Source organism: Dromiciops gliroides, chromosome 5 (genome assembly GCF_019393635.1).
Source record: "Dromiciops gliroides isolate mDroGli1 chromosome 5, mDroGli1.pri, whole genome shotgun sequence".
NCBI classification, from domain to species: Eukaryota; Metazoa; Chordata; class Mammalia; order Microbiotheria; family Microbiotheriidae; genus Dromiciops; species Dromiciops gliroides.
In genome coordinates, this window is record NC_057865.1 from 116,224,000 (window position 1) to 116,251,865 (window position 27,866).

The window sequence follows — 27,866 nt, forward strand, 5'->3', positions numbered from 1 at the left end:
TATAAGCTGAAAATATAAACGGACTCAAAAAGAGATTGAGGACATGAATAGATTAAATATCCGTGTCAGTCTCTTCTTTTGGGAGGTAGGCCAAGTGGAGCAATTGCCTTTTCCTTTTGAGGACAACTCTGTGGTCATATCACAATATATCCCCAGATACCACTGTCTGACAGAACACCAGACAACGGGCGCACAAGAACACGCGTGCGGGAGTGTGTGGAGCAAGCTTCAAGGCGGATTCTTCTGCCCTCCGGAGTCAGAGGAGGTTTCCCTAGTAGAGGTGGTCTTTAACGTGCTTCATGATCACTTGGAGGGCCACCCAGGTTTCTTGGGCAGTGGGGAGGATCTGGTTAGCAGGCAGGAGGAAGCCGTAGCGTCCAGTGTCTCGCAGCTCAAAAGTGAAAGCATATTTAATGCCATTTTCATAGGCCCAGTCTATGCTGCTGCCGCTGGCTGGATCTGTAGTTGAAAAAAAGGAAATAAATCGTGGATAGGTGTGAGTCTCATTCAAAGTCAAAACAGACAATGGGTCAGAAGCGCTCCTGGTCTGTTGGCCTGGGTCTACTAGGGACCTTATGCTCTTTCTGAAAATCATCATGCCCATGCTGAAAAAAGTCTGTCTCCTATTGAAATATTCCATAGAAAATAATCAGCGTGAGACCCTGAGCAAATTACTTTTCTAGGGCCCCAGTTTCCTCATAAGAAGAATAAGGGTAGGGGCAGCTAGGTGGCGCAGTGGATAAAGCACCGGCCCTGGATTCAGGACGACCTGAGTTCAAATGTGGCCTCAGACACTTGACACTTACAAGCTATGTGACTCTGGGCAAGTCACTTAACCCCAATTGCCTCACCAAAAGAAGAAGAAGAAGGAGAAGAAGAAGAAGAAGAAGAAGAAGAAGAAGAAGAAGAAGAAGAAGAAGAAGAAGAAGAAGAAGAAGAAGAAGAAGAAGAAGAAGAAGAAGAAGAAGAAGAAGAAGAAGAAGGGTGTTAGTCTAGCTCAGGAACTCTTAAACTGGGGGCTGTGAACTTGTTTTATTAAAATGTTTCAATGACTATATTTAGCTATAATGGATTTATACATTACACAACTATAATGGATTTATACAACAACTAAATTTATTATGTATGATTCAGTTGTTATTGTTCAGTTATTTTTCAGCCTTGTCTGACTCTTCACAACCCCATGTGAGGTTTTCTTGGCAGAGATACTAGAATGGTTTGCTATTTCCTTCTCCAGTTCATTTTACAGATGAGGAAACTGAGGCAAACGGGGTTATTGACTTGCTCAGTGTCACACAGCCAGTAAGCATCTGAGGCTGAATTTGAACTCAGGAAGATGAGTCTTCCTGACTCTAGACTCTATGCACTATGGTGCCACCTAGCCTCTCCATTATATATGATATATCTTATCCTATCATATTAGAGTAGATTATGTTACAATACTATTATGCTTCATTACTCTTATGTTATGATGTTATGTTTTATATTGTATATTATGTTATGTAACATTTTATATCACATCATATCATACATTTTGTTGGTTTCTTCTGAAATCCTACATTTTGTTATTCATTTAAAAGCATTAATCTGAGAAGAGATCCACAGGCTTCACCAGACTGCCCAAGAGACCCGTGACACAAAGTAGGTGAAGGACCTTTGAACCAGGTGGTCTCTAAGGCCCCTTGAGCACTAATTTTATCATTCCGGGAGGCCCCTGGGGCTCAGAGACTCTGAAGAAGTTGTGGGTTTAAGTCCCTTTTTTTTTGCCACCTATTTGCTACCTGAACACTAGCAGGTCATAGGGTTGTAGATTTAGAACTAAAAAGAACTTCTGAATGTGATCTCCCCTCCATTCCCCTCCATTTCACAAATTAAGGAACTGAAAGTCAGAGAGGTTACTAGGAAGAAAGGTAAATCAGAATTTGAACCCAGATCTGCTGACTTCCAATCCTGAACTCTTTCCACTGGGCCATCCTGCTTCCAAATCAATAAGAGTCAACTTAATAAGGATAGAGAGAAGCTGGCTCTGTCCTAGTGGCATAAACTGTCAGAGAACACTGATTTTCCATTCGACTATGACATGAATGTTAATTAACTTCCATCTTTACACCAAACATTTTACACACATTCCCTCATTTGTGCCTGGGAGGTAGGTAATATCGCTATTAATATCCTCATTTTACAGATAAGGAAATTGAGGCTGGAAATGTTGAAATGACTTGCTGATGGTCACACAGCTGTTGAATGTTGTTTCTCCCTATTAGCACTAATTGGTTTGTTTTTCCCTTATAGCCTTGCTGAGGGATTGTGCCTTCTGAATTTCTGGGTGGCCGTTAACAGTACTCTGTCCTGTTTCAATGCTGAACAAGCACTGTCAAGGATAATTCCCTTTCCTGAGGACATTTAGATAGCAGTCTCGCCTTATCTAGAACACGGTAAGAATTAGGAAGGAAGCAGAAAATGTTGGACTGCCCAAATTCCTATCACCAAAGCTCATGCATGATACAAAAATAGGAGAGGCTCCTGAGTCCTCCTCACCTCTTCACTTAGGGCTTTTGCATCATGAACCTCTTTGGCAATCTCTTGAAGAGTGGGGACCCTTTATCACAATAAGATTTTTTAAAATCATGAGATAAAATATATAGGATTACAGAGGAAACTGATTATATCTATCCACAGACCCCTTAGACCCCAGGTTAAGAATGCCTGCCTTAGACTCTATATTAAGAAGCTTGGGTTATCTGGTTTTCTAGAGCACAGAAATTAGGAGCAGTAATTTCAAAGGGGAGAGAAGAACTCCAAGAGGCAAACACAGCAATAACCCCAGTAAATCACAGCTAACATACTAGGAGGAGACAAGAAATCATGGTAGTCCAAAGGGGCCATTAATTTTTTTTTTTTTTTTTTTTTTTTTTTTTTAGGCAATGGGGGTTAAGTGACTTGCCCAGAGTCACACAGCTAGTAAGTGTCAAGTGTCTGAGGCCGGATCTGAACTCAGGTACTCCTGAATCCAGGGCCAGTGCTTTAACCACTGCGCCATCTAGCTGCCCCCTGGGGCCATTAATTTTGAGGCAAACAGCCTAGAGAGGTAGGTGGCATAACGCATAGGGCCTTGGACCAGCAGTCAAGAAGACCTGAGTGCAAATCCAGCCTCATTTCTTTACTAGCTGTGTGACCTTAGACAAGTCACTTAAACCAGACTGTCTAAGGAGGGACAGACAGGTCAGAAATGGAGCATGTAAAATCTCCTATGACAATTATTAATAGAACTGGGTCCGTGTATAGCCTCTTGCACTTCTAGCCTGGGTGATGTAGGGAGACTTAGTCAAGAAAAATGGAGAAAAGAAAAAGAAGGGAAGTCAAGGAAAGAAAAGAGCAAGAATATTTGAACCTTCCAACTAAAAAAAAAAATGTGTGTAATTCTGAAACCCCATGTATCTATGTCTCTAAGCCGGAGCAGGATCCTCTGTCCATTTGGAGCCCCACGGTAGCTCATCCTCCATGTGGCTTATCTGGGGGAGGATCCTATGGTACTTAGGTGTATCTTTGGGTCACTGACTCAGCACTGACTCAGCAGAGGGTGGAGGGCCTTTTATAATATTTTCTTTGGAGAATTCCCACTCAACAATAATAATACAATTTATGTTACTAGGTTGGCAATGATGAAATGACCCTAGAACATTTAAGTGCCCATAAATCCTGCTGAATACAAAGCCATCTTGGGAGAACAAGAACTAGAGCTGTAATTTCCATTTCTAAATTTCTAATTTCCCATTTTTATCTTAGTTGTTGGGGTAATAGCTAGCCACCCCCTCCCCCCCATCATGTCTTCTAAAAGGCATTCGGAGAGACAATGTATTTTAGAAAGAGGGAACAAGAATTCCCAGGTCAACCCACAAGCTTCCTTCTAGAAATCCATTTGCAATAAAGATTCACATTTATTTGGGACCTTCTGTACAGAAGTCCTGTGAAGTACTACTTAAGTACTCAATGCAGTGGGGGTTTTTATCCCCATTTTACAGATGTTGAAATTGAGGCTTAGACCAATGAAATGATTCACCTAAATTCACAAAGTCAGTAAGTGTCAGGGCCAGGATTCAAATCCAGGCCTTTCATTTTCTGTAGAAATCAAATTGGTATTTCAGGAAAATCAATTCATAGTAACTGCTTGTGTTTATGGCAGTGATAGAACCAAAGACCCACAGAACCCATATTATTGATACCAGTGCTACATCAAGCTGAGGCCTGGATGTCGAAACAATAAATCCCTCTGTAATGTGACTTCTATAATCCCTAGGAAAAGCCCCCATCATATTAGGAGGATGGTATAGTGGAAAGAGCCTTGGGTTTGGTTTCAGAAGATTTGGGCTCTGACTCTCCTTAGCTGTGTTACCTTGGGCAAGTCTTTGATCAATTTCCTCATCTGTACGATGGGGGTGATTTGTACTACCAACCTCATAGGGCTATTACAAGGAAAATAATTTATAATGCACCATAGAGCACAGAAATTAGGAGCAGTAATTTCAAAGGGGAGAGAAGAACTCCAAGAGGCAAACACAGCAATAATCCCAGTAAATCACAGCTAACATACTAGGAGGAGTTTAAAAGACAAGAAATCATGGTAGTCCAAAGGGGCCATTAATTTTGAGGCAAACAGCCTAGAGAGGTAGGTGGCATAACGCATAGGGCCTTGGACCAGCAGTCAAGAAGACCTGAGTGCAAATCCAGCCTCATTTCTTTACTAGCTGTGTATAATAATATTATATTAATAATATAATAATGCTATTAACAGCAACATTAATAATTTGTCATCTCTTCTGATATCATTTATCATCATCATCTTAAAATCAGACCAGCCCAAGATGCCATCCTCCTTGGCAAACAGAGGGTATCTAATTTCCTGTCCCCCACCCTTGCATTTCCATGTATATCTCTAAGCACTTTCCAGATCACTAAGTAAATAAGACAAGAACTTACACACAGTTGAGCAGATAGGTCCAACCCGGTACCTGGTGCCAAACAAGGAGTACAGGGCTTGTGCTGCATGTTTCCCAACCTCGTCCTGGAGAAAGAGTATAAGAGCAAAGTGAGAAATAATGATCCTCCCTGAAATGACAGACACGTTCACACTGCTCAGGCTTGCTTTATTTCCCTCTTCCTCTGCCGCTTCCTATCCCATAAGAGCAGCAGATGCCCCAATTCTATTCACTAATGCCTAGCTGATGAGCTAGCTCGGCCCAGTACAGTGGTGTCAAATTCAGATCGGGATGGATCCCTGAAGAGTACATATATTGACTCAGAAAACCACAAATGAACATTATTTGTGTTGTACTGTATTTTTTTTTTTCTTTAAATGTTTCCCAACTACATTTTAATTTGATTCAGGTCACATTCCAGATACACCTTCCCAGTAGATAGTGTTGGACTTTGACTTCTGGAAGACCTGAGTTTTAACCCTGCCTCAGTAACTAACTCGCTGTGTGACCCTGCCTAGGCAAGTCACTTAACATCTATTTGGCAGTTTTTTCATCTGTAAAATGGGAATAATAATAGTACTTTCCTTCCAGGGTTGTTATGAGGATCCAATGAGATAATAAAAGTAAAGGGCTTAGCACAGTGTCTGGCTCATAGTAAGTGCTATATAAATATAAGTTACTACTACTGCTACCACTGCTGCCGCTACTACTACTACTACTACTGCTGCTGCTGCTGTTGCCGCTGCCACCACCACCACCACCACCACCACCACTACTACACCTCAGCTTCCTCAGCTTTAAAATAGATAGAATGATAGCAGCTATCTTACAAGGTTGTTGTGAGGACTGATGAGATCATTTGTGTAAAATGATTTACAAACCTTAAGATTGCTAGCAATCAGTATTGGTGAAAAGAATCAGAAAGGCAGGATAGGTGAGGTGAAGAGGTGTCAAAGAGAGAGGACTCACTGTGCCTTACAATGGATGCCCCAGCTCAGACTCCGGGCATTTTCTCCTGCTCTCCTCCACACCTGGAATGCTTTCCCTCCTCATCTCTGCAGCCCGGCTTCCTTCATGTTCCAGCTAAAATCCCACCTTTCCAAAGCCGCTGGATGCTAGTACTTTCTTTCTGCTGATTATCTCCATTTTATCCTGTCTATATCTTGTCTGTACACAGTTGTTTGTGTGTTTTCTCCCCCATTAGTCCAAGAGTCCCTTGAGAGAAGGGATCGTCTATTGTCTTTCTTTGTATCCCAGTTTAGTGCCCGGCCCATTGGTTGTTCTGTTGTGTCCAACTCTTCGTGACCCCGTGGACCATACTGTCCATGTGATTTTCTTGGCAAAGATACTGGAATGGTTTGCCATTTCCTTCTCCGGTGGATTAAGAGAAATAGAAGTTAAGGGACTTGCCCAGGGTCACATAGCTAATAAGTATCTGAGGCTGGATTTGAACTCAGGTATTCCTGACTCCAGACCCAGGGTCTATGCACTGAGCCACTTAGCTGCCCCTACCTGGCATGTAGTAGGCACCTAATAAATGCTTGACTAATTTAAAGTCAGGAGTAGGTTTAATGTCTTGCTTGGCCACTTAGCTGGATAACCTTGAATGAATAGACCTCAATCATTTGTCAAATGAGGAATCTGGACTAACTGGCATCTAAAGTCTCTTCTAGTTCTGATAGTTTATGAGAACTTGATCTAGGTGAGGAGCAGGAAAGGTTAAGGTAGATCCTTCAGGTAGAAATACCCTGACTGGGACTGATCGCCACTAGGTGGAGGCAGAAGGAAGTATTCAGAGCAGAGTGATTACAGAAGGGTTTAAATGCTATCACCTCTCAAGTGCAGACCCAGAGATAAGAGAATGAAGGAGGAACATGGAAGAAAAGTAAGAACCTTTGTCAATCAAAGACTATTTTGTACACATACAACCTATATCGGTTTGCTTTCTGTCTTGAGGACAGGGAGTGAAGGGAGGGAGGGAGAAAAGTTTGAAACTCAAAATCTTATGAAAACAAATGGTGACAACTATCTCTACATTAACTGGAAAATAATAAAATACTTTTATGATAAAAAAAGAAATGAACCATTAAAAATAATCATAGACTCAATTACAAAAGGTTTGGGGGGGAATAACAATTTGTGAGGACATGTGAAAGCAATCCATGGCAGTGGGGAGGTGGAGGGCTGGGGGGGAGGAAGAACTAGAGGCTGAGGAGGGTACCTATGGGCTAAATAGAAACAATAGAAATAGAAATAATAAATAATAAATGGGTGTTTATTAATTTTATTATAAATTATATTCTATAATTATTGCATTATAATGTGAATTAAATATAAATGAAATTAAAATCAAAAGGCTTAAATGTAAATAATTATCCATTAGATTTTAGATTCATTGAGAGCAGGGACTATGTTTTGCCTCTTCTTGTATCCTTAGCTCTTAGCACAGTGCCTGACATATAGTGAGTGCTTAATACATGTCTATTGGTTAACTTATTATTACTAAGCAAGTTTAGTTGGTTATATGGATGCTGAAAATTGTTTCTAATAAACCATTTAATTTTAAATGTATCAGGTCTTACAATGAAAGAAAAATGGAAAGATTTTAAGGGCTTCAAAGAATTCCTATGAATATGTAGGCAACCTGCTCCTCCCTTTCCCAATTTAATTTTTGGGGCTGAACCTGTGGTTTCATCGGTATCAGGAACTCCCATTGTAAAAAGGTTCCTTCACTCATACAGACTAGCAAGTCATCCATAACTGATGGTCTTAGAGAGTTTCCTGGGTCTCTGAGATGTTAGTTTGTGGCAGAGGCAAAACTCAAATCCGGGTCTTCTTGACCACAAAGCTGGCCTTCTATCCACTATAGAATATTACCTCCTGCCAATCTAATAGGTGTCTATTTTCATTTTTAGATACATCCAAGAAAGGAGTTTTAAGAATCGAGAAATCCAGAGTGGCCCAGACTGATACTATGGGATACATTTTGATGAGCAAGGAATGCCAACATTGCAACCTCAGTTTGGGTTCTAGAGACTGTAGATGATTACAGCCCACCATCTCAACTCCATTTGGTGAGATCTGGCAATCTGGTTTTAGGACCAGTGCTTAAGAAGTCATTGTTGGGGGCAGCTAGGTGGCACTGGCCCTGGATTCAGAAGTACCTGAGTTCAAATCCAGCCTCAGACACTTGACATTAGCTGTGTGACCCTGGGCAAGTCACTGAACCCCCATTGCCCCGCAAAAAAAAAAAAAGAAGTCATTGTAATTCAGTCATGTCCAACTATTTGTGACTCTTTTTTGAGGGTTTTTCTTGGCAAATATACTGGACTGGATTGCCTTTTCCTTCTCTCCAGCTCATTTACCAGATGAGGAAACAGAGGCAGACAGGGTTAAGTGACTTGCCCAGGGTCACACAGCTAGCAAGTGTCTGAGGCCAGATTTGAACTTAGGAAGATGAGTCTTCCTGACTCTAGGCCCTGCAATCTATCCACTGTGCCACCTAGCTGCTCTCTAACAAGTGACAAAAAATCTTAATGCTGTCTCTAAAACCTAAATTTTGTCCCTGACCCGGTGACATTTCCTGAGAAATGGTTATTTCCCCATTCATGCCTATAGATCAGTGGGTCTTACTTAATATTTGGAATGTCATGGACCCCTTAGGCAATCTGGTGAAACCTATCAATTTCTTGGGAAAATGTTTCTAGATACATAAAGCACATAGAATTACAAAGGAAACCAATTATATTAAAATAAGTTATCAAAATATATTTTTTAAGTTCATGGATCCAGGTTCAAAATCCTAAAAATCTATGCCCATTTTGTGTGTGGCATGGGTATGAGAACAATTCTGTTGCTCATGAACATTTTTGGATGAGTCACTTTGCTATTCTGTCTTAATTAAATATTTTGCTAGTAGATATGTAATTTATGCATGGCCTGGTGAATAAGGACTGTGACCTGTGTCCTGGAATAGCAGCTTAAGCTGTATTTACATAACTAAGTGACCCAAAGGTCACCTGAGGTCCTTATAGATCCCAGCACTGAGAGCAAGCCAGTTACAAATGGTTGTTTAATAAATACTAAAAGCCTTTCTAGGCTTAGTAGGCTATTCCAGAGATTGGAATTCTCTGCTATCTCACAAGGAGATAGCAGAATAAAACTTTAATGGAAGTTCTATATAGTTAAGTTCATTTAGGGGGCAGCTAGTTGGTGCAGTAGATAGAGCACCGGCCCTGGATTCAGGAGGACTTGAGTTCAAATTTGGCCTCAGACACTTGACACTTACCAGCTATGTGTCCTTGGGCAAGTCACTTAACCCTCATTGCCCCACAAAAAAAAAATAAATAAATAAAATTTTAAAGTTCATTTAAAAATGTAAAGGGGGACACAGCTAGGTGGCGCAGTGGATAGAGCACCGGCCCTGGATTCAAGAGGATCTGAGTTCAAATCCGGCCTCAGACACTTAACACTTACTAGCTGTGTGACCCTGGGCAAGTCACTTAACCCTAATTGCCTCACTAAAAAAGAAAAAAAAAACGTAAAGGGAATCCAAGGTACTTTTTGGGAGGTCAGTAATGTTCAAACAGACTCTTGGCTTGCAGGCAGCAGGAATAACTCATTATGAAGAGAAGGCTGCAGAAATTCTTCTCCTTTCTATGCTAGGAAGGGTTGCTGGGCCTCAGGGCACCTGCACCCTAGCTTTGCTCAGGTCATACTGATGTAGCATTCATACACCTAGAATGACAAGTCCCCAAATAGCTTTCATCTATGTGCCCTACATGGGAAGAGGAGCCGGTGGGAGACAGGAAGCTGCTTGCTGAGTCCCACCTTCCCCCTGCCAAACTCCTTCAGAGAAAGAAGCTTTTGATGCTAGCCCAACAGTAGGGTCTGCTACTCATGGTTCCTCCATTGTTTGGCTCTGTAAATTTGGACTGTATGACAAGATAAATGGAAAGGCCAAAGAGTAGAGAATGAGCACAGACCTCAGGGAGGTCACAGAAATTCCTAACTATTCCTCAGGCTCACTTGAGGCTGCCGTGTAATCCTGCTTCAAAGGAAAATGAGAGAGATGGGGAGGAACAGTTCTCTCCTCTTTACAACTCTAAATCTGTTGTCACAGCCCAAAGAGTAGAGGAGAAGTAGATAGAGTGAAGCTCTAATAAAACAGACCCATGTTTTCTGACTTTTCTTTAAATACAGGGCACTTCCAAAGTCTTAATGTGGTCTTAAGCTATTAAAGCTGGGGGACACCCTATAGAAAAATGTTATTATAAAATAAAAGAAAGGTTTGTTGCACTGGGGGAAAAAAAGCTTTTTAGCTTAATGAAAATTGAAAAGTATAACAAAAGATTTGAATATTTAATATTGATGGAGTTGAGGGAAGAAAGATGAACTCTTGCATTGTTGGTGGATCTGTGGATCAATATAACCATTTTGGAAAGCCATTTAGAATTATGCAGATAAAGTGACTAAAACATTAAAAAAATGTTATTATAACGCTCAGGTAAGATTATCAGATGGCATTAAGAAGCAAGAGTAGGGGCAGCTGGATGGCGAAGTGGTTAAAGCATCGGCCCTGGAGTCAGGAGTACCTGAGTTCAAATCTGGCCTCAGACACTTAACACTTACTAGCTGTGTGACCCTGGGCAAGTCACTTAACCCCAATTGCCTCACTAAAAAAAAAAAAAGAAAGAAAGAAAAAAAAAGAAGCAAGAGTAAAAAGCCCCATTAGTGGCCACCTGAGGGAAATGGTCACTTACCAGTTCAGCAAAGTCAGGGGCGTTGTTGCATGTGTACCCATAAGGATACATCAGGAGCTGTGAGTAGCTATGGATGTCAATGAAGCTTTGGAAATTCCCATGGCTTTCGATGAAATCCACCACCGATTTCACTTCGACTTCTGAATTAGGCTTCGGTCCACGGTATACTTCAGAACAGGGTTCATCACTGGATCCTTGTCCTGTGACAGGAACCAACCCGAGCAAAGACATTAATAAGAACCCAGACTCTTAAAGATTCTGGATGGACAAAACTATTTAATTTGATTAAATTCAAGAAGCTAAGTACCCATGGTGTACAAGGAACAGTACTTGGTGCTGAGAACAAAATAACTAAACTGGAACAGTCCCTTGGCTTCAAGGGGCTTCTGTTCTGCCATAGGAATATAGCGTGTACACAGGTAAATATAAGAATATTTTTAGTAGCAATACCCCTTCTCCTAAATTGCCATGAGCCCTTCAGTCTCCTCCCCACCCCCACCAAAAAAAAACACCCTTTCCTCTCTTTAACCAGAAATTCAGCTTAGTTTTTATCTATAATAATCCGGCTAGAAATCATATGGGAAGGTATCAAGTATCTTTTCTTATAGTTACAAATTATAATTTACACTGGAAATCTCCCTCCACTACCATCCTATTCCAGCACCCCACCATGACGTAGATGGGACTATGGATTCACAAAAGCAGATCCTATACCAGGCCAGGAAGGCTTTAAATACAGCCCAGAAACAGCCTATCACCAGCAGGTTAGCCACTAGGGAATCTGTCAAAAAGCATGCAGGAGAGGCAGCTAGGTGGCGCAGTGGATAGAGCACCGGCCCTGGAATCAGGAGTTCCTGAGTTCAAATCCGGCCTCAGACACTTAACACTTACTAGCTGTGTGACCCTGGGCAAGTCACTTAACCCCAATTGCCTCACTAAAAAAAAAAAAAAAGCATGTAGGAAACATCTACTTTATGATCCAATTGGATAATATTTGTAAAAACTCTTAGCACAGTGTCCTGCATATAGTAGGCTCTTAATAAATGTTCCTTTTCCTTCCCTTTTCTTTTTTATTTGTTGTAAAAAAGGATGACTCTCTGGGAGAGGGAGGAGGAGGAATGTATTGGGAGGTCGACAAGCATTTCAACAAGACAGCAAGCATTTATTGAGCACTTACTGTGTACCAGGTGCTGGTGCTGTGTTGGTGTAGGTGATGTAAAAACAAAAGATACAACAAAATATTTTAATGACTATATCCTACCGAAAAAGGTTGCATTCCAGTTCCTATTTGGGTCAACTCCTACACATCTACTTCCGAGAGTGTGGGATCTAGTCTTCCTCCAGAAGCGGTCCTAGAAAATCCACCCGAGAAAGCAGTCAGATGCAAAGGATTCATTACTACGACCCATACACTGGCCCACGGACTCTCAGAGTTAGAAAGGCTCTGGGAGATCACATTAACTCCAAACTGCAAAATCAGAAGGTGCCTTTGAACAACTACCTACAGTACCTGAATCTGTCCCTGGACAAGAATCCACCCTGCAATCTCACCCCAAAGTAGTGATCTAGTCAGAAGAACCAGTGAAAGGGATCTCATTACCTCCCAAGGGGGAAAGGGGGGCATTGCTTCTTTTGGACAGCTCCAAATGAACACTGTCCTTAAATTTTCTCCATGTGTTGAGCTTAAATCTGCCTCTGCCCTGATGTCAGACAGAACAAATCTAACTCCATTTCCCCATTACTAACATTTCAAAATACTTAAAGATTAAAGACTCGAACAAGCATTTATTTACACAACCAAAGCTCTTGACTCCCAGCCGGCTCCATCTGGAGTTACTCACTTTGGTTTGAGAATAGACATATCCATCAGGATTGGCCACAGGCATCAGGAAGATATCCATTTTATCCAGGATGGAGGTGATGTTTGGTTCGTTCCCAAAGTCAGATGCAATCTAAGCGGAGGAGATAAAGCCCCCATCAGTTGAACCATCCAAGGAGGTGTTGTTAGAACTGACCTTTCCCCCAACTCCTCTGAGAAATGTTCCACTAACTGTGACTGCATGACTGACTACCTTCAGAGACACAACGCTAGGCAAAATCTGATTATTAAGGCATCAGTCACTTGAGTGACGTTTCATAGAGTTATGGAATGTTAAGGCAGGGATTCTTAACCTTTTGTGTCATGGACACAAAGTCTGGTGAAAGCCTACAGATTGCTTCTCTGAATAATGCTTTTAAATGCATAAAATGAAATATATAGAATTACAAAGGAAACCGATTGTATTGAAATACAGTTTAAAATTTTTTTAATTAAAAATTTTTAAAAAAGAAATACAGTTACAATAATATTTTTAAAAGCAAGTTCACAGACTCAAGGTTAAGAACCTCTGCTCTAAGGTACCTTAGGGACCATGTAGTTCAGTCTCTTTTTTGCAAAAAAGGAAATTGAGAACTAGAGATGAGATGGTTTGACCAACGTTACACAATAACACCATCTAGTGTTTATATAGCACTATAAGGTTGTCTAAGCACTTTATAATATTATCTTATTTGATCTTCACAACAACCCTGGGAGGTAAATGCTATTGTTGTTTTCATTTTACAGATGAGGAAACTGAGGCTCATAGCAGCCAATCAACTTGCCCAGGGTTAAGAGAGGTTAAGCAATTTGCCGATCTAGGAAGCGTTTAAGGTTGGATTTTGACTTGACTCTGGGTTCAATGTGCTAGCCCCTCCTAGCACACTGTCTGATAGAATCCAGGTCTCCTGAATTTGCTCCTATGAATATAGGTGTGATCAGCTTGTCAATTCCTGTCTGTGATAAGTTCCTCCCTTTGGTTGTAGGGGTGAGGGGAACATTTTCCAGCCTACCATAGTACAAGCAAGGAAATTTCCTATTTATTTATAACATTCCCACAAAGGGCCTAGCTGATCTGCAGGTTAGAAGATTTTGAGGGGCTCCAAGAAGGCAAACCCACCCCCAAACTATTTCCTCCACACCAGCCTCTCATTAATATCTGAAATTCCACTATCTGTCCTCGGTTAAAATGCAAATCACCCTCAGAGTAGGTTATAACACGAGAACCTGTTATATGGCATTTTCTCCTTATTGTGAATAGGTTCATTTGTCACTTTCCAATGTGACAGCTAGCTGGGAACAAGTTTCTATCCAGAGGAGGCTGGAGAGGCAGTGAGAGCATTGAGTACCAAAGAGGGTATGGGACAGCTATGAAGGAAGATCCCTGAAGGCAACCTTTGCCTGCTTTACAACTTTGCCTGGGGCTGATCCTGTTCCTTCAGGGTCCCTGAGAACAGAATGAACGTTGGTCATCTGCCAGGTTGTATACCATCAACAATACATTTTGTCATCTAAGAACATATTTTGTTCCAGTAACTTCCCAACATGTCAGTGAAGCACATTCAGTCCAGCATGTCCTCCCCACTCACTCCCAGGTATAGAAGCCCGATCAGATCTCCCACAAGGTCCCACCTGCCTACCAAAATGTCTAGTACACATGAGAAGATAGGACCTTTCTGGCTATCCATATTCCTGTAGCCTGGGTGATCCATTCACGGGAGTGGATTCCAGCATTCAGCCAAATGGCGGGTCTCTTGCCTTCCCCAGTGCTGAACTGTGAAATGGAAAGCAAATCATAAGACTAGCACCCATTGCCACAGAATGTTACCAAGCACTCTCTCATAACAACACTGTGAAGTAAATAGCTCACATTTTAGGATCCTCATTTTACATATAAGAAAATCAAGGTAGAATGACTTGCCTATGGCCATTCTGTTAGCAAGCAGCCAAGCCAGGACTCAAAGTCCAAGTCCATTGTTAATTCCACTATATTCCATGTGTCAAGGAATACTCCTTTTAGCCCTGTCTCTCTGCTAGAAAGTCTTTTCACTATCTCCTTCTTATGTATTTAAAATAATTCAGAGATTAAGTTATATCAATGGCACAATTTATCTCATTGGTCTATTGGAAAGTAGCCCAGTTGACTGGCAGTGAGGACCATCCTAAAACAAAAGAGCCTCCAACAACCCTTCAGAGTTTCATAAGCAATCTTTGAGCAGATGGGAAGAAAATGAATTGCTTATATTAGTTATATTTGTAACCTACATTGTACAGTCTATGTGCAAGGTATTCCCTGATTGATTCTGACGTGTCCAAATTCTGTCTCACATATGGCTATTGGTGCTATGGTCAAAAAAAGGATGATAATGTCCTTTGAAAGACCCAGGATGATGTTATAACCTAGTTCTTGAACATGCTCCAGGCACTCATTTCTGATTCATCTTAATAAATGAGCTGAGTACTCAAGTAGCTTTCAAGTTCGATAAGAGTGGTGAATTCTGGCTTCTGCCACTGGTGTGGTTAGGCATATTTGATTTATAACTTAAAAAATAACAATCCAAGCTCAGATTTCATTTTCATGCTAGCTGGTTGTCATCATATTATTCCATAGTCACAGTTTATAACCTTTAAGCCAACATCTCTCAAATGTGTATTATTGGTCACAGGAGAACCAGCTAAGAGGAAGAATTGGAGTGAGGGTAGGAGGTGGAGGTGTGCCTCCTATGTGCCAGGCACTATGCTAAGTACTTTACAAATATTATCTCATCTGACCCTCACAACAACCTTGTGAGAGGCTATTTTATAGGTCTGTGAATCCCAGCCTCATTAATGAAAATAAGAGATAGGAACCAGACTGGTTATTTCATTGGCATAACCTGCCAGATCAGCGGCACTCCCTCTATCAATGCAGGAAGGCAAATAGTGTTTGTTCATGTGAAGGCCTTCACATTGCTGGGGTCCAAAGCCCTTCCCCTCACCTTGAAGTAAATAGCCTGCTTTTCAGATGAAACTTGTAAATTAATGTGTTTATAGTCACTCTAGTACATTAAGCAAAAGAACTACGAACTTAGGTCTTTCATACAGATCAAATTCTGAGGACATGAACTCTGCCTGCCTTAATTTCTTGTGACCACTATTCATTTCTGTCTTCTTGTAGTCAATAGTCACATGTACTCAAGGGATCTATCTGCCTTCCAACACTGAAATGAAATGTGCTTTGGGGAAAAGAAATTTTCAAAACCTCTGAGAAAGAAATTCAAACACTGATTGAGATGCATAAAACCGTACTGTCAGTATTCTACAACTTCTGATTGCCTGGGTACTATGACCAGCTGTTGACCTCTTGGCCCACAGCCATTATCACCCACGCTTTCAATATTCTCTGTGTCCAATACCTCAGGTTGATCACAGCCCAGCCTAGCACAATAAGAACTCTCCATGAGACACGGTGAAAAGTTTCCCAGAAATACCAGTTGACTGGCAACTGCCCACTGCCCACACTGTCTCACCCTTAAGAAGTCTTACCTGATTTTCTCTTTCCCTCCTTTGTGAATAAGCAACTCTACAAATCAGCAATATAATGAACCAGTCTAGGAAATTGGCTTAAAAGTTCTAGCTCTCCCTGTTCTTATCAGCTGCTCATTGGTAGCAAAAGCAGGAAAGAAAATTCAAGGATATGCCCCACAGTATAGCTGCCCTGAATTCTTTTTTTGTTTGTTTGTTTGGGGGGGTTTTGTTTGTTTGTTTGCGGGGCAATGAGGGTTAAGTGATTTGCCCAGGGTCACACAGCTAGTAAGTGTCAAGTGTCTGAGGTCGAATTTGAACTCAGGTCCTCCTGAATCCAGGGCCAGTGCTCTATTCACTGTGCCACCTAGCTGCCCCCAAGCCCTGACTTCTTTAATGTGGTCTCACATACCTTCAGTACATACAGTGGTCGTTTTTCAAAAGAATAACCAATCTTCAGCTGACTTACTAGGTTGGGATAATCAGAAGCAATGCTGTCCATCTCATGATAAAGCTGAAATGTGAAAGGGTTTGTGAGTGGATGTTTTCATACTGTGTGTCCCTGTATATTTTTTTCCTTCTAAACTTCCTTCCCCCTACCCCTTGTTTCTTTGACTCCTAGTACACCAGCCACAGCATGCCCATTCTTGGGAACTTGCCAGCTACCCCCTGATTTTAGAAAACAACATGCCTTATTCATTCTCATAATTGACCCCTCCTCACATGAAAGATGCAGAGATGCAATACCACTGCAAAAGCACATGGAATGTTATGTATAAGGAGCACTCAGTTTGGCTGGAGAATAAAGTGAATTAGGGGAGTGATATATGATCCGCACAGAAAGGTAGGCTGGAACTAGACTGGGGGGAACTTTAAATGCCAAATAAAGGTATCCATTTAACCCTATTATTGGGAATATACCCAAAGAATGTTATAACAAAAAAAAATTATGTTTTAAAAAATTATGTCTAAATGCATATAGATGAATAGATAGAAAGCAACATTACTAAATGTCTAATAATTGGTGAAAGACTAAACTTGAGGGCCATCTAGTTCAACTTCTTCATTTTACAGATAAAGAAACTGAGGCCCAGAGATGTTAAGTTACTTGCCCAAGGTATATCAGTGTAATGATATACTATAATGTCATTAAAAATTATAACTAGAAGGAATAAAGAAATCTGGAAAGACAAATGAAAGAATGCCAAGTGATGAAATTAAAACCAGAAGTATATTATAATATAGCTAATGGTCACCATGTGAAAATAAAAATGTATACACAAATTACAGAGGTGAATGGTCCAAGAATGGATCAAATTCAGAAAGCTTAAACTATAAGCTGCTAGGAAGGTTTTATTTTGTTTTTGTTTTTGTTTTTTTCTGCAGGGCAATGGGGGTTAAGTGACTTGCCCAGGGTCACAAAGCTAGTATGTGTTTAGTGTCTGAAGCTGAATTTGAACTCAGGTCCTCCTGAATCCAGGGCTGGTACTTTATACACTGTGCCACCTAGCTGCCCCCAGGTATTATATATATATATATTTGTATCTCTGCTTTATTTTATTTTTATTTTTTTTGCAGGGCTATGGGGGTTAAGTGACTTGCCCAGGGTCACAAAGCTAGTATGTGTCTAGTGTCTGAAGCTGAATTTGAACTCAGGTCCTCCTGAATCCAGGGCTGGTACTTTATCCACTGTGCCACCTAGCTGCCCCCAGGTATTATATTTTTTAAGTAATTTTGAAGTAGAAATTTTGTAGACTTATGCTTGAATGATTTTTAAATGCATAAGAAATTATTTTAAAATTTAAAAGGGAAGGCGCTAAGAGCATTTTCTTTTACTCTTGAATGAGGATGTAAGCCTGAACTCAACCCAAGAAGCCACTAATCTGAATTTGCTCTGAAATATTTACCTCTTCCAAGCTGTGATAAGCCTCGTAGTTGAAGTTACCGTTACTCCTTTCTTTTCCTCTATTGTATTTCATTTCTTCAACTTCTTCATCAAGGAGAGCCTAAGATAGAAAATGACAAGATGATAAGGATTGTCCATGAGATATATTTCCACAGTAGGAAAATAGTAGAAGAGGGTCCCTGCTAATCAAAATTTCAGCTAAAATGAGCATTAACAGGAAAAGAGTCAACTAGGGCTTTTAAAAGGGGTCAAATTTCTTAGAATCTAAGAATTCTTCCTTCTCCCCCTGCCCACAACTCCACCCATCCAGCCTATCTCCACTACCCTAGTAATACTTCCTGAAAACAACATTTGTACAGGTAAATTATCCTATAATGTCCTTGTTTAGTGGCCTGGCATCTGGCATCTGGCATCTAGACCCTCTGAAATAGGTTCTTTGAGAAAACTAATAAACTCTCACAACCACTCCAACCCTTAAAAGTGGCCTACAGGGCAGCTAGGTGGTGCAGTGGATAAAGCACCAGTCCTAGATTCAGAAGGATCTGAGTTCAAATCCAGCCTCAGACACTTGACACTTATAGCTGTGTGACCTTGGGCAAGTCACTTAACCCTCATTGCCCTGCAAAAAACAAAAACAAAAAGTGGCCTACAAATGGCTCATACCATTGAAGGTTAATTAATAAGGTTATATACAGCTGCCTATTCTATTAAATGGCCCCCGGCCAGAATACAAATTCATCTATGGCCATAATAGTAAGTAGATGGGAGAATTCTAGTCAGGTACCACACTAGAGCCAAATTATGAGGTTGGGGGTTGAATTGACTAAAGTAATAAAGTAATGGCACCCAGGCCTTTGAAAAGAAGGTATTTCAGCTCCATGGCAGCTCTTCCACAGTTCAGTCAGGCCAATTTGTATGAGGTCAGCATTCTGAAATATGGGTAAACCTGTCACAAGAATGAACCTCTAAGTGTGGTTTCATTTTACCTACCTGCAGGTCTTGAATGGAGATTGAGTACTCTAAGCCATGGGATTCCAGGAAGGATTTGACTAGTTTCAAACTACCTGATGGAACCACAACGTCGACCGGACGCTCAGTGGTGGTGGGCAGTTTCCAAAAATTGAGCTGAAAAAAAGCAAAAGAAACTAAGAGAGCAATCCAGGTAAAACAAAGAGGAAGCACCTCTCTCTAGAAACTACAACACTCGTGAGTCAAGGCAGCCTCTGGGGACCTTTGCCTATAAAGAGACCCAGAGAGCATAGATGGGAGCTGGAGAAAGATCTAACAGTAGGGACCGTCCCACAGTGACAAACCCTAGTTCAGACCTTAATTACCTTTCACCAGAACTATTACAAAAACTTTCTAACGGGGCTCCCTGCCTTGTCTCACCCCTACTCCTATTCATCCTCCACTCAGCTGTCAAATCAATTTTCTTAAACTATAGATGTGACCATGACTCTCCCCTATTCAATGACCTCCCCTGGCTCCTTATGAGCTCTAGGATCAAATATCATTGCTGTTGTTTAATCCATTACTCCATCTACTTTTTATGGCCCCGTTTGGGGTTAAGAGATACTGAAGTGGGGGCAGCTAGGTTGTTCAGTGGATAAAGCACCGGCCCTAGATTCAGGAGGGCCTGAGTTCAAATCCGACCTCAGACACTTGATGCTTACTAGCTGTGTGACCCTGGGCAAGTCACTTAACCCCCATTGCCTGGCCCTCCCCCCCCCCCAAAAAAAAAGAGATACAGAAGTGGTTTGCCATTTCCTTCTCCAAATCATTTTACAGATGAGGAAACTGAGGCAAACCACAGAACTCGTAAATGTCTGAGGCTGCACTTGAAGTCAGGAAAATGAGCCTTCTTGATTCCAAGCCCAGTGCTCTCTGCACTGTGCCACCTTTTCCTTTCTTCCTTTCAATTCTAAGAGCGTTGAATGAGGGAATAATCTCCCGCCTCTGACCTTTACAAGCTGGAGGATCTCGGTCAAGCCTCTCCAAGCCTCAGTCTCCTCATCTGTCAAATGGGAACAATACCACCAAACTTAACTCACAGGAATAGTGTGAGGAAATTATATAACTTATGCAAACTGCTTTACCAACCTCAAAGTGTTGTACGAACATCAGCTATCATCACTGCTGCCCTGCCCCATCATGCTTGTCTCAAATACTGAGACTGAACCTAGGATTACGATCACTAAAGATGATCATAACATCGGTGAATGATTATCCTTCCCAGGGGTCAAAAGCTTTCCAAAAGGAAAGGAAAGGAGATACCTTGAAGTTCTCCATGTTGATCAGCTCTTGAAGTTTGTTAATCTGGTTTCCATCCCGGGCTTTAATTTGAAAAACCTGATGCCTAAAACCAAAACAAACAAATCATGATGTTATGTGGTTTTGACAAGCATGACAAACCAGAGCCAAATTTCCTGGGGTTTGGGGTGATCTCAAATAAATGGGCCTCAGTCAGACAGTCAATGAACATTTATTAAACACTGAGGATTATTGACAGCCTCTTAGCTGGGTGATTTTTCTCCTTCGTGCTGGTTAATCAATAGGTATTTATTAAGTGCCTACTGTATGCCAGTATATGCTTTACTGTATGCTTAGCACTGTGCTAAGCCCTGAGGATACAAAGAAAAGCAAAAACACACCCCCTGCCTTCAAGGAGGTCACATCTTAATAGGGGATACAATATATAAGCAACTAGGTAGATATAAGATAAGGCAACGCCTGGCTCCATCTTCCTGAGTTCAAATCCAGTCTAAGACACTTTTCTAGCTAAGTGACCCTGGACAAGTAACTTCACCCTGTCTACCTCAGCTTCCTCATCTGTATAATGAGCTGGAGAAGAAAATGGCAAAGCACTCAAGTATCTTTGCCAAGAAAACCCCAGATGGGGTCACCAAGAGTCAGACATGAGCAAAACAACTAAACAACAAAGGATGTGAGGCATATGGAAAGTAAATGAAAAGTGCTCTGGAAAGAGGAAGTTTCAAGGAGTGAGGTGAGATCTGAACTGAATCTTGCAGAAAACTTGGGAAGAAAAGAGGTGGAGATGAGGGTACAGAGCACTCCAGGCAGGGGGGACAGCTAGGGAAAAGGTGAGATGAGAAGCACTTCCATCAAAGAGGGTGAATTGGGAGATCAATATAAAAACTTATCCAGGGGATAAAACAACCTCAAATTCATTCAACAAACATCGATTAAGTGATTGTTACAAGGTGCTGGCTGCCAGAGGCTCAAAGACAAAAAGCAAAAAATTGCCTTCTCCCTTAAGAAGCTTATACCTTTGTGGTAAAAATTATTTGTGGTTAAGATTAATATCAAAAGTTTTAGCTGAATCATTTGGGAGGGGCCACACCTGGCCCACCCTGAGATTGCACATGCTACTGAGCAGCTTTTGAAGGACCTCCCCTTTTGGGGGAGGAAAAACTGAACGTGACCAGAAGGGAGGGAACTTCTGGTAGGAGGGGCGTGTTCAAAAACTTCTCACTCTTTGGTGGCATTTGGGGACCTGGCAGAGGCACATGTTTTGCTCTGTTTCGGGCAACTGCTGAGTAACTGTAGACTGACCGGAGTTTGGTGAATTTTAATTAAGGAAAATCCTAAATTCCTTTGAACTAGCTTAATTGGAAACACTCTGGGATTGCATAAACTAAGCTTAGAGTTAAGACTATCTATCTGTATTTCTACTTCCTTATTTCCTTAATTGGTTTCACCTTTGTGGTTTAATTAATTCCCAAGTAATAAAACCTGATCCTTTATGAACTAAAGCTCAGAGGCTCCTTTTCTTATTGGCCTGGAAGGAATATATAAAGAGGAAAGTTCAAAGGGGAGATTAAACCTAAAAGAGTCCCTCATATTTCTGGGACCCCAATATTAAGGCGAGTCACCCTAATAATGCTCCGTATATCAAATTTTGGCCCTTACACCTTCTATGTCCCCAGAGACCTTTGGGAAGAGAAGACCCCTCTCTGTACTAAATGATGTGGATGAGGATGACAATGAACACCTGACATTTATATTGCACTTTGAGCTGTGCCCAATACTTTGGGGGGGGGGGGCTGGGCAATGACTTTGGCTGGGTTAAGTGACTTGCCCAGAGTCACACAGCTAGTAAGTGTCAAGTGTCTGAGGTCGGATTTGAACTCAGGTCCTCCTGAATCCAGGGCCCCTGTGCCCAATACTTTTACTTATTAACTCATTTAAGACTCACGGCAACTCTATGAGGAAAGTGTTACAAGATGTCCTTACCCCTATCAAATGAGATAATATTTGCAAAGCACTTAGCACAGTGCTGGCATACAGTAGGTGCTTAATAACTGCTTATTTCCCCTTGCTTCTTTCCATTTTACAAAGAGGAAAACTGAGGTACAAAGAGGTTACTATTAGTGTCAGATGTGGGATTTAAGGCCAAGTCTTCCTAACTCTAGGACTTGCCCTCTTTCACAAACAAAACACAAGTTTGCTTCATGATTTATCAGTCATAATTACATGACTGTCACCTGCCAGAAGACTAAAACTAGTTCTGTTTGACCTATGTCACTAAAGTAGGATAGTAGACTGGATAGAGTATTAAATTTGATGTTGGAAGACCTGGATTCAAATCCCATTAGCTGTATGACCTTGGGTAAGTCAGTTCCTGACTCAAAGTTCAGCCCTCTGCCTTTTATGGTTCTGTGTAAGAAACCACATCTACAAGCAATTCGGGTCAATAATTTATTTATTTATTTATTTATTTTTATTATTGTGTGTGTGTGTGTGTGTGTGTGTGTGTGTGTGTGTGTGTGTGGCAATTGGGGCTAAATGACTTGCCCAGGGTCACACAGCTAGTAAGTGTCAAGTGTCTGAGGCCAGATTTGAACTCAGGTCCTCCTGAATCCAGAGCCGGTGCTTTATCCACTGCACCATCTAGCTGCCCCTCAATAATTTATTAAACACAGAGTGGGTACAAAGTTCTCTGCTGGACATTGGGCATAGAACAACCAAAACCAGCATAGCCCCAAGAACTTGAATTCTTGTAGGGGGAGAATCAGACCTGTGCCCAACTCGCTGTAATACAATCAAAGAGAAGTCAGACAGATTGGCCCGAGGAAATCAAGATGGAGGTGAGTGTGTATCTACGAGACTTCTTCAAGGAGGAGGGGGTAATTTGAGCTGTATCTTGAAGGAGTCAGCCAGGTGGTACGGAGGCTAGAGCTCTGGGCCTAGAGTCAGGAAGACTAGTTCAAATTTGGCCTCAGAAACTAACTAGCTGTGTGACCCTGGCCAAGTCACTTTACCTCTGCTTAAATGTCCTCATTTAAAAAACAGGGGGGAAAAAAACCTGAGAGGAAAACGACCCCTGCTCGATAATTCTCTGGAACTCAGGGTCGATGTGTCAAAGGCTCATTTATTTTCATTCTCACCAGAATGGACACTTGCAAATATGTGCTACAGCCAGCAAGTGCAGAGGGGGAGAGCTCACAGGCCTCGTTTTAATCCCTAGCCCCTAACACGAAATGGACCCACCCCTTGTTCATCACTGGCCCACTATTTAAGGGTTATAATCTACCCTTGAAAGCTAGCTAACCAGAATGCAGTACTCTTAACCCTAATTTCCATAATTATTCTTTGGGTTCTCAGACAATGGGGGAGGTGACACAGGGACATTTCTTCAATCTTTCCTCATATGGACACAGCCCAGAAGAGGACCTCATTGAGACCAGCTCAGGGCTACTTGAACCATGTGATCTGTTTGCTGGAGGAGAGGGAAGGGGGACTGAGACCTTTGTCCTCAAATGGGTCCAAAGGACTATAATTTGAATGGTGACAGTTATATCCTTATTGAGAGGAGACCACTCCTCCCTGGGTTGTTATGAGGATCCAATGATTTAATAAATATAAAGCACAGTGCCTGGCACATAGTAAGCATTTTTTGTTGTTATTTGACTTTTAAAAGATAGCTATATAAATTCAGCTTCAGACACTTACTAACCGTGTGCCCCGGGGCAAATCACTTAACCTTTGCCTCAGTATCCTCAACTGAGGAATAATAATATAAATGTACAAAAAGTGAGAATAATAATAGCACCTACCTCCCCAGTAACTCCCTATTTGTGAGGATAAAATGAGATATTTATAAAACAATTTGTAGAGTGCCTGGCACATAGTAGGTACTTCATAAATGTTTGTTTCCTTCCTTGAAGGGGGGGCAAGATGGCAGTAGACAGAGATGGGGGCCCCCATAGACATGTGCAAAAGTACCAAGCCAAGAGACAACAGAATGAAACCAGGCAACAACTAGTTTAATTTGGCTGAAGTACAGAGTGTAGGAAGTGGGGGTACACCATGAAATATGGCTGGAGAGAGAGGTTGGAGCCAGATTGTAGAGGTCTTGAATGCCAGAATGAGGTAGGAGAAAGAGCACTAGTTTGGGGGGAATCAGAAGACTTGGATTATATAGCCCCAGCTCCACCATTCCCTCACTGTGAGACCTGTCCCTTAATCTCTGGGGTTCAGTTTTCTCATCCATAAAATAAGGGGCTAAATAAAGTTTCCATGGAGTCCAATCTCATTATTTCGCAGATGAGGAAACAGACCCAGAGATTAAATAACTTGCCCAAGGCCATAGAGGTGGTTAAGTATTAGAACCAGGATTTTCATCCAGGTCCTGATTCCAAAATCTAGCTCTTCCCATTTTAAGACCATAGCCAAATCATGTTAGCCTTTGTAAAGATAGCATTAGCGGGGCAGCTAGGTGGCGCAGTGGATGGAGCACCAGCCCTGAATTCAGGAGTACCTGAGTTCAAATCTGGCCTCAGACACTTAACACTTACTAGCTGTGTGACCCTGGGCAAGTCACTTAACCCCAATTGCCTCACTAAAAAAAAAAAAAGATAGCATTAGCTATCAAACACTCTGCCTGCAGACACCAGTTCATGAGCATTTCAATCAGTTAGCCAATAAGCATTTATTAAGCAACTACTTTTTTGTTTGTTTGTTTGTTTTTTAGGGCAATGGGGGTTAAGTGACTTGCCCAGGGTCACACAGCTAGTAAGTGTCAAGTGTCTGAGGCCGGATTTGAACTCAGGTCCTCCTGAATCCAGGGCCAGTGCTCTATCCACTGCGCCACCTACCTGCCCCTAAGCAACTACTTTATATCAGGTGTTGTGCTAAACTCTGGAAACAGGAAGACAGCTGAGGATCTGTTTCCTGTATCTTTAGTCTAATATTTCTATTTTTCATTTTTTGAAATCACACATGTGGGGCAGGTAGATGGTGCAGTAGATAGAATACCAGTCCTGGACTCAGGAGGAACTGAGTTCAAATTTGACATCAGAATCTAGCTGTGTGACCCTGGGCAAGTCATTTAACCATGATTGAGGAAGGAAGGAAAGAAGTCACAGCTGTGATTTCATTGGTATAGAGAACTGTCAGTGAGGAAACTCCCTTTACCAAAGCAGATCCGCAACTACTCACTAACTCACAGTTCCAGAATTTGCTTGAGGCACTGAGAGGTTAGGGGCAGCTAGGTGGTGAGAATCAGGAAGACCTGAGTTCAAATCTCTCCTCAGATACTTCCTAGCTTTGAGGTAGTCTTGGACAAATCACTTAACCCTCTTTACCTGTTTCTTTACCTGTAAAATGACCTAGAGAACGAAATGATAAAATACATCAGTATCTTTGCATAAGAAAACCCCAAATGGGGTCACAAAGAGTCAGACACAACTGAACTATAACTGAGAGATTAGGGCTGACTTGCCCAGAGTCCCATAGCCAGCATGTGTCACTGATGGGACTTGAACCCAGGACTTCCTGACTCAGTAGAGTACTACAACATCATGCACTGCCTCTCTTACAAATTCATAGTGATAGCAAAAACTCAAGCTTATTTGGTCCTTGACTACTAATAAAGAGTTTTCCTCATAGCAACAGTGTGAGGTAGGCATTGTGCCACTGTTAGAGACTCAACAGTCACCATGATGGGCTAGGAATTTTGAAGCCATGGTTGGGACTGACAATTTTTATATATCATCTCACCAAGCAACTGGGAAAATTACTACCAAGTTGTTGAGTTATTTCAGTTGTGTCCAACTGTTCATGACCCCATTTGGGTTTTCTTGGCAAAGATACTGACTGGAGTGATTTGCCATTTCCTTCTCCAGCTCATTTTACAGATGTGGAAACTGAGACCAACAGTGATTTGCCCAGGGTCACACAGCTAGGAAGTATCTGGAGCTGGATTTGAACTCACAAAGATGAGTCTTCCTGATTCCAAGCCCAGTGCTCTATCCACTGCATCACCTAGCTACCCTACTGAGCTACCCAGAGAAAAATCTCTCCTCAGTCATAGACCATGTCCCAACTACAAGGAGCCATTTGACAACAGAGAGATGGGTGTGAATAGACAGTGTTACAATAGGTATCTGGGCTTGTTATAAATAACCCTGAAGCTACTCCACCCCTGCCTCCACCCCCAAGTTGTATCCTCTCCTCTAGAGTACAACCATAAATTTGGACTTTAGACAACCAGCTCTTTCAGAGTCTGAAGTACTTTCTCCATCTCATCCCTCCTAAACTCCACACCCTCTTCAAATGCCAATTCCCTTGTGTTTGGGGAGGGTATTAAATACCCAAACATATACATATATACACACATATATGCCTAGATAGAGAGGATATGTGGCATAGCAATATCTATTCATCTAAAGCATTTGTTAAACGCTTACTGGGTACCAGGCCTGTTCTGATAGCTGAGTACTGAACATGTAATAAGACCCAAGTGCAAATCCTACCTTTGACACTGACTAGGTATGTGATTCTGGACTTAATGGAAGCAATTATAGCTATGGTACTTAGACTACAGGGTTGTCATGAAGCTTAAATGAAATAATTTTTATAGACTTTAAAGCAGAGTATAAATTAAGTTATTAAAGAAGGTATCCCCAAAGTCAAGTATTAAACTGCGCTAATCCTTGGGCCACTCTGTGTGTGACCCCCCCCCACACACACACACACCTCTTGTAAATTTCACTTCAGTCAACAAAGAAACAAAAGAAAAATTAACTAAATTCTGACACTGACACAGATTATCACCTACCCCCACACCCATCCCCAACCTCTACAACCCATTGGGGCTTTGGAGATGATTTTATGAGTTGTGGCCAAGATAATTCACCTCTGGTAGCTGATCCTCTCTTTCTTTTTGTTTGTTTTTTTTTGCAGGGCAATGGGGGTTAAGTGACTTACCCAGGGTCACACGGCCAGTAAGTGTCAAGTGTCTGAGGCCAGATTTGAACTCAGGAACTCCTGAATGTAGGGCTGGTGCTTTATCCACTGTGCCACCTAGCCGCCCCATGCTGATCCTCTCTTAATGAGCCTCTCAAATCTCAGCTGATCTGGTGCTTGGACAACAGACACATAGTCTATCATCCACACATACATGTTCCAGATCTCTTAGCATCCACCAGGTCTCCAATTCTATATAGCCTTCAAGAAGATGGGGTCACCTGCATGCCACAATGCAGTTGGATTTTGGGCATAACTAATATAATAATGAACTTGTACAGAAAGTAGAAATTTTATAAAATTTACATTTATTAAATTTATAAATTTATAAAAAATTTATGTTAAAGTTATAAAAATTTATAAAATAGGAGAGACAGAAACAAACAAAAAAGAAGAGACAGTGAGAAGCGCACGAACGCACACACACAAACATACACACATAAATACCAAGAGATTTTAGCTGGACTCCCATATTTCAGTTGTAACCCAAAAAAAATAAGCCCCCCAAGAGGCACTTACCCATTAAACTTCTCCTTGCAATAGCTAGCCCCTATAAGGGCTGCGAAGAACAGTAGCCACCTCATGTTCAG

The 27,866-nt window shown here is 41.5% G+C and overlaps 1 protein-coding gene across 2 annotated transcripts; it reads right to left on the bottom strand.

The window, feature by feature from the left end:
* Positions 1 to 271: 271 nt before the first annotated feature.
* Positions 272 to 27,866, bottom strand: LOC122729324 (carboxypeptidase A4-like). Of its 2 annotated transcripts, XM_043968149.1 has the most exons (11): positions 27,796 to 27,866; positions 20,281 to 20,362; positions 18,997 to 19,131; positions 18,008 to 18,106; positions 16,513 to 16,614; positions 14,269 to 14,370; positions 12,580 to 12,690; positions 12,000 to 12,090; positions 10,739 to 10,938; positions 4,978 to 5,062; positions 272 to 459 (listed from the first exon to the last, which is right to left on the bottom strand). In XM_043968149.1, exons 1-11 carry the CDS (start codon positions 27,858 to 27,860, stop codon positions 272 to 274), a joined length of 1,260 nt encoding a protein of 419 aa, XP_043824084.1. In that variant the 5' UTR covers positions 27,861 to 27,866. The 2 variants fall into 2 exon arrangements, with proteins under 2 accessions (XP_043824084.1, XP_043824083.1); XM_043968148.1 differs by lacking the exon at positions 18,008 to 18,106 and having other exon boundaries at positions 27,796 to 27,860.

Excerpts from the sequence above, each read along its gene's own strand:
- LOC122729324 (XM_043968149.1), bottom strand. The coding sequence starts at position 27,860 with ATGAGGTGGCTACTGTTCTTCGCAGCCCTTATAGGGGCTAGCTATTGC. Across the intron at positions 16,615-18,007 it reads CTTATCACAGCTTGGAAGAG|CTTTATCATGAGATGGACAG; the intron begins GTAAATATTTCA and ends TTCACATTTCAG. Across the intron at positions 5,063-10,738 it reads CCCCTGACTTTGCTGAACTG|GACGAGGTTGGGAAACATGC; the intron begins GTAAGTGACCAT and ends CTCTTTCTCCAG.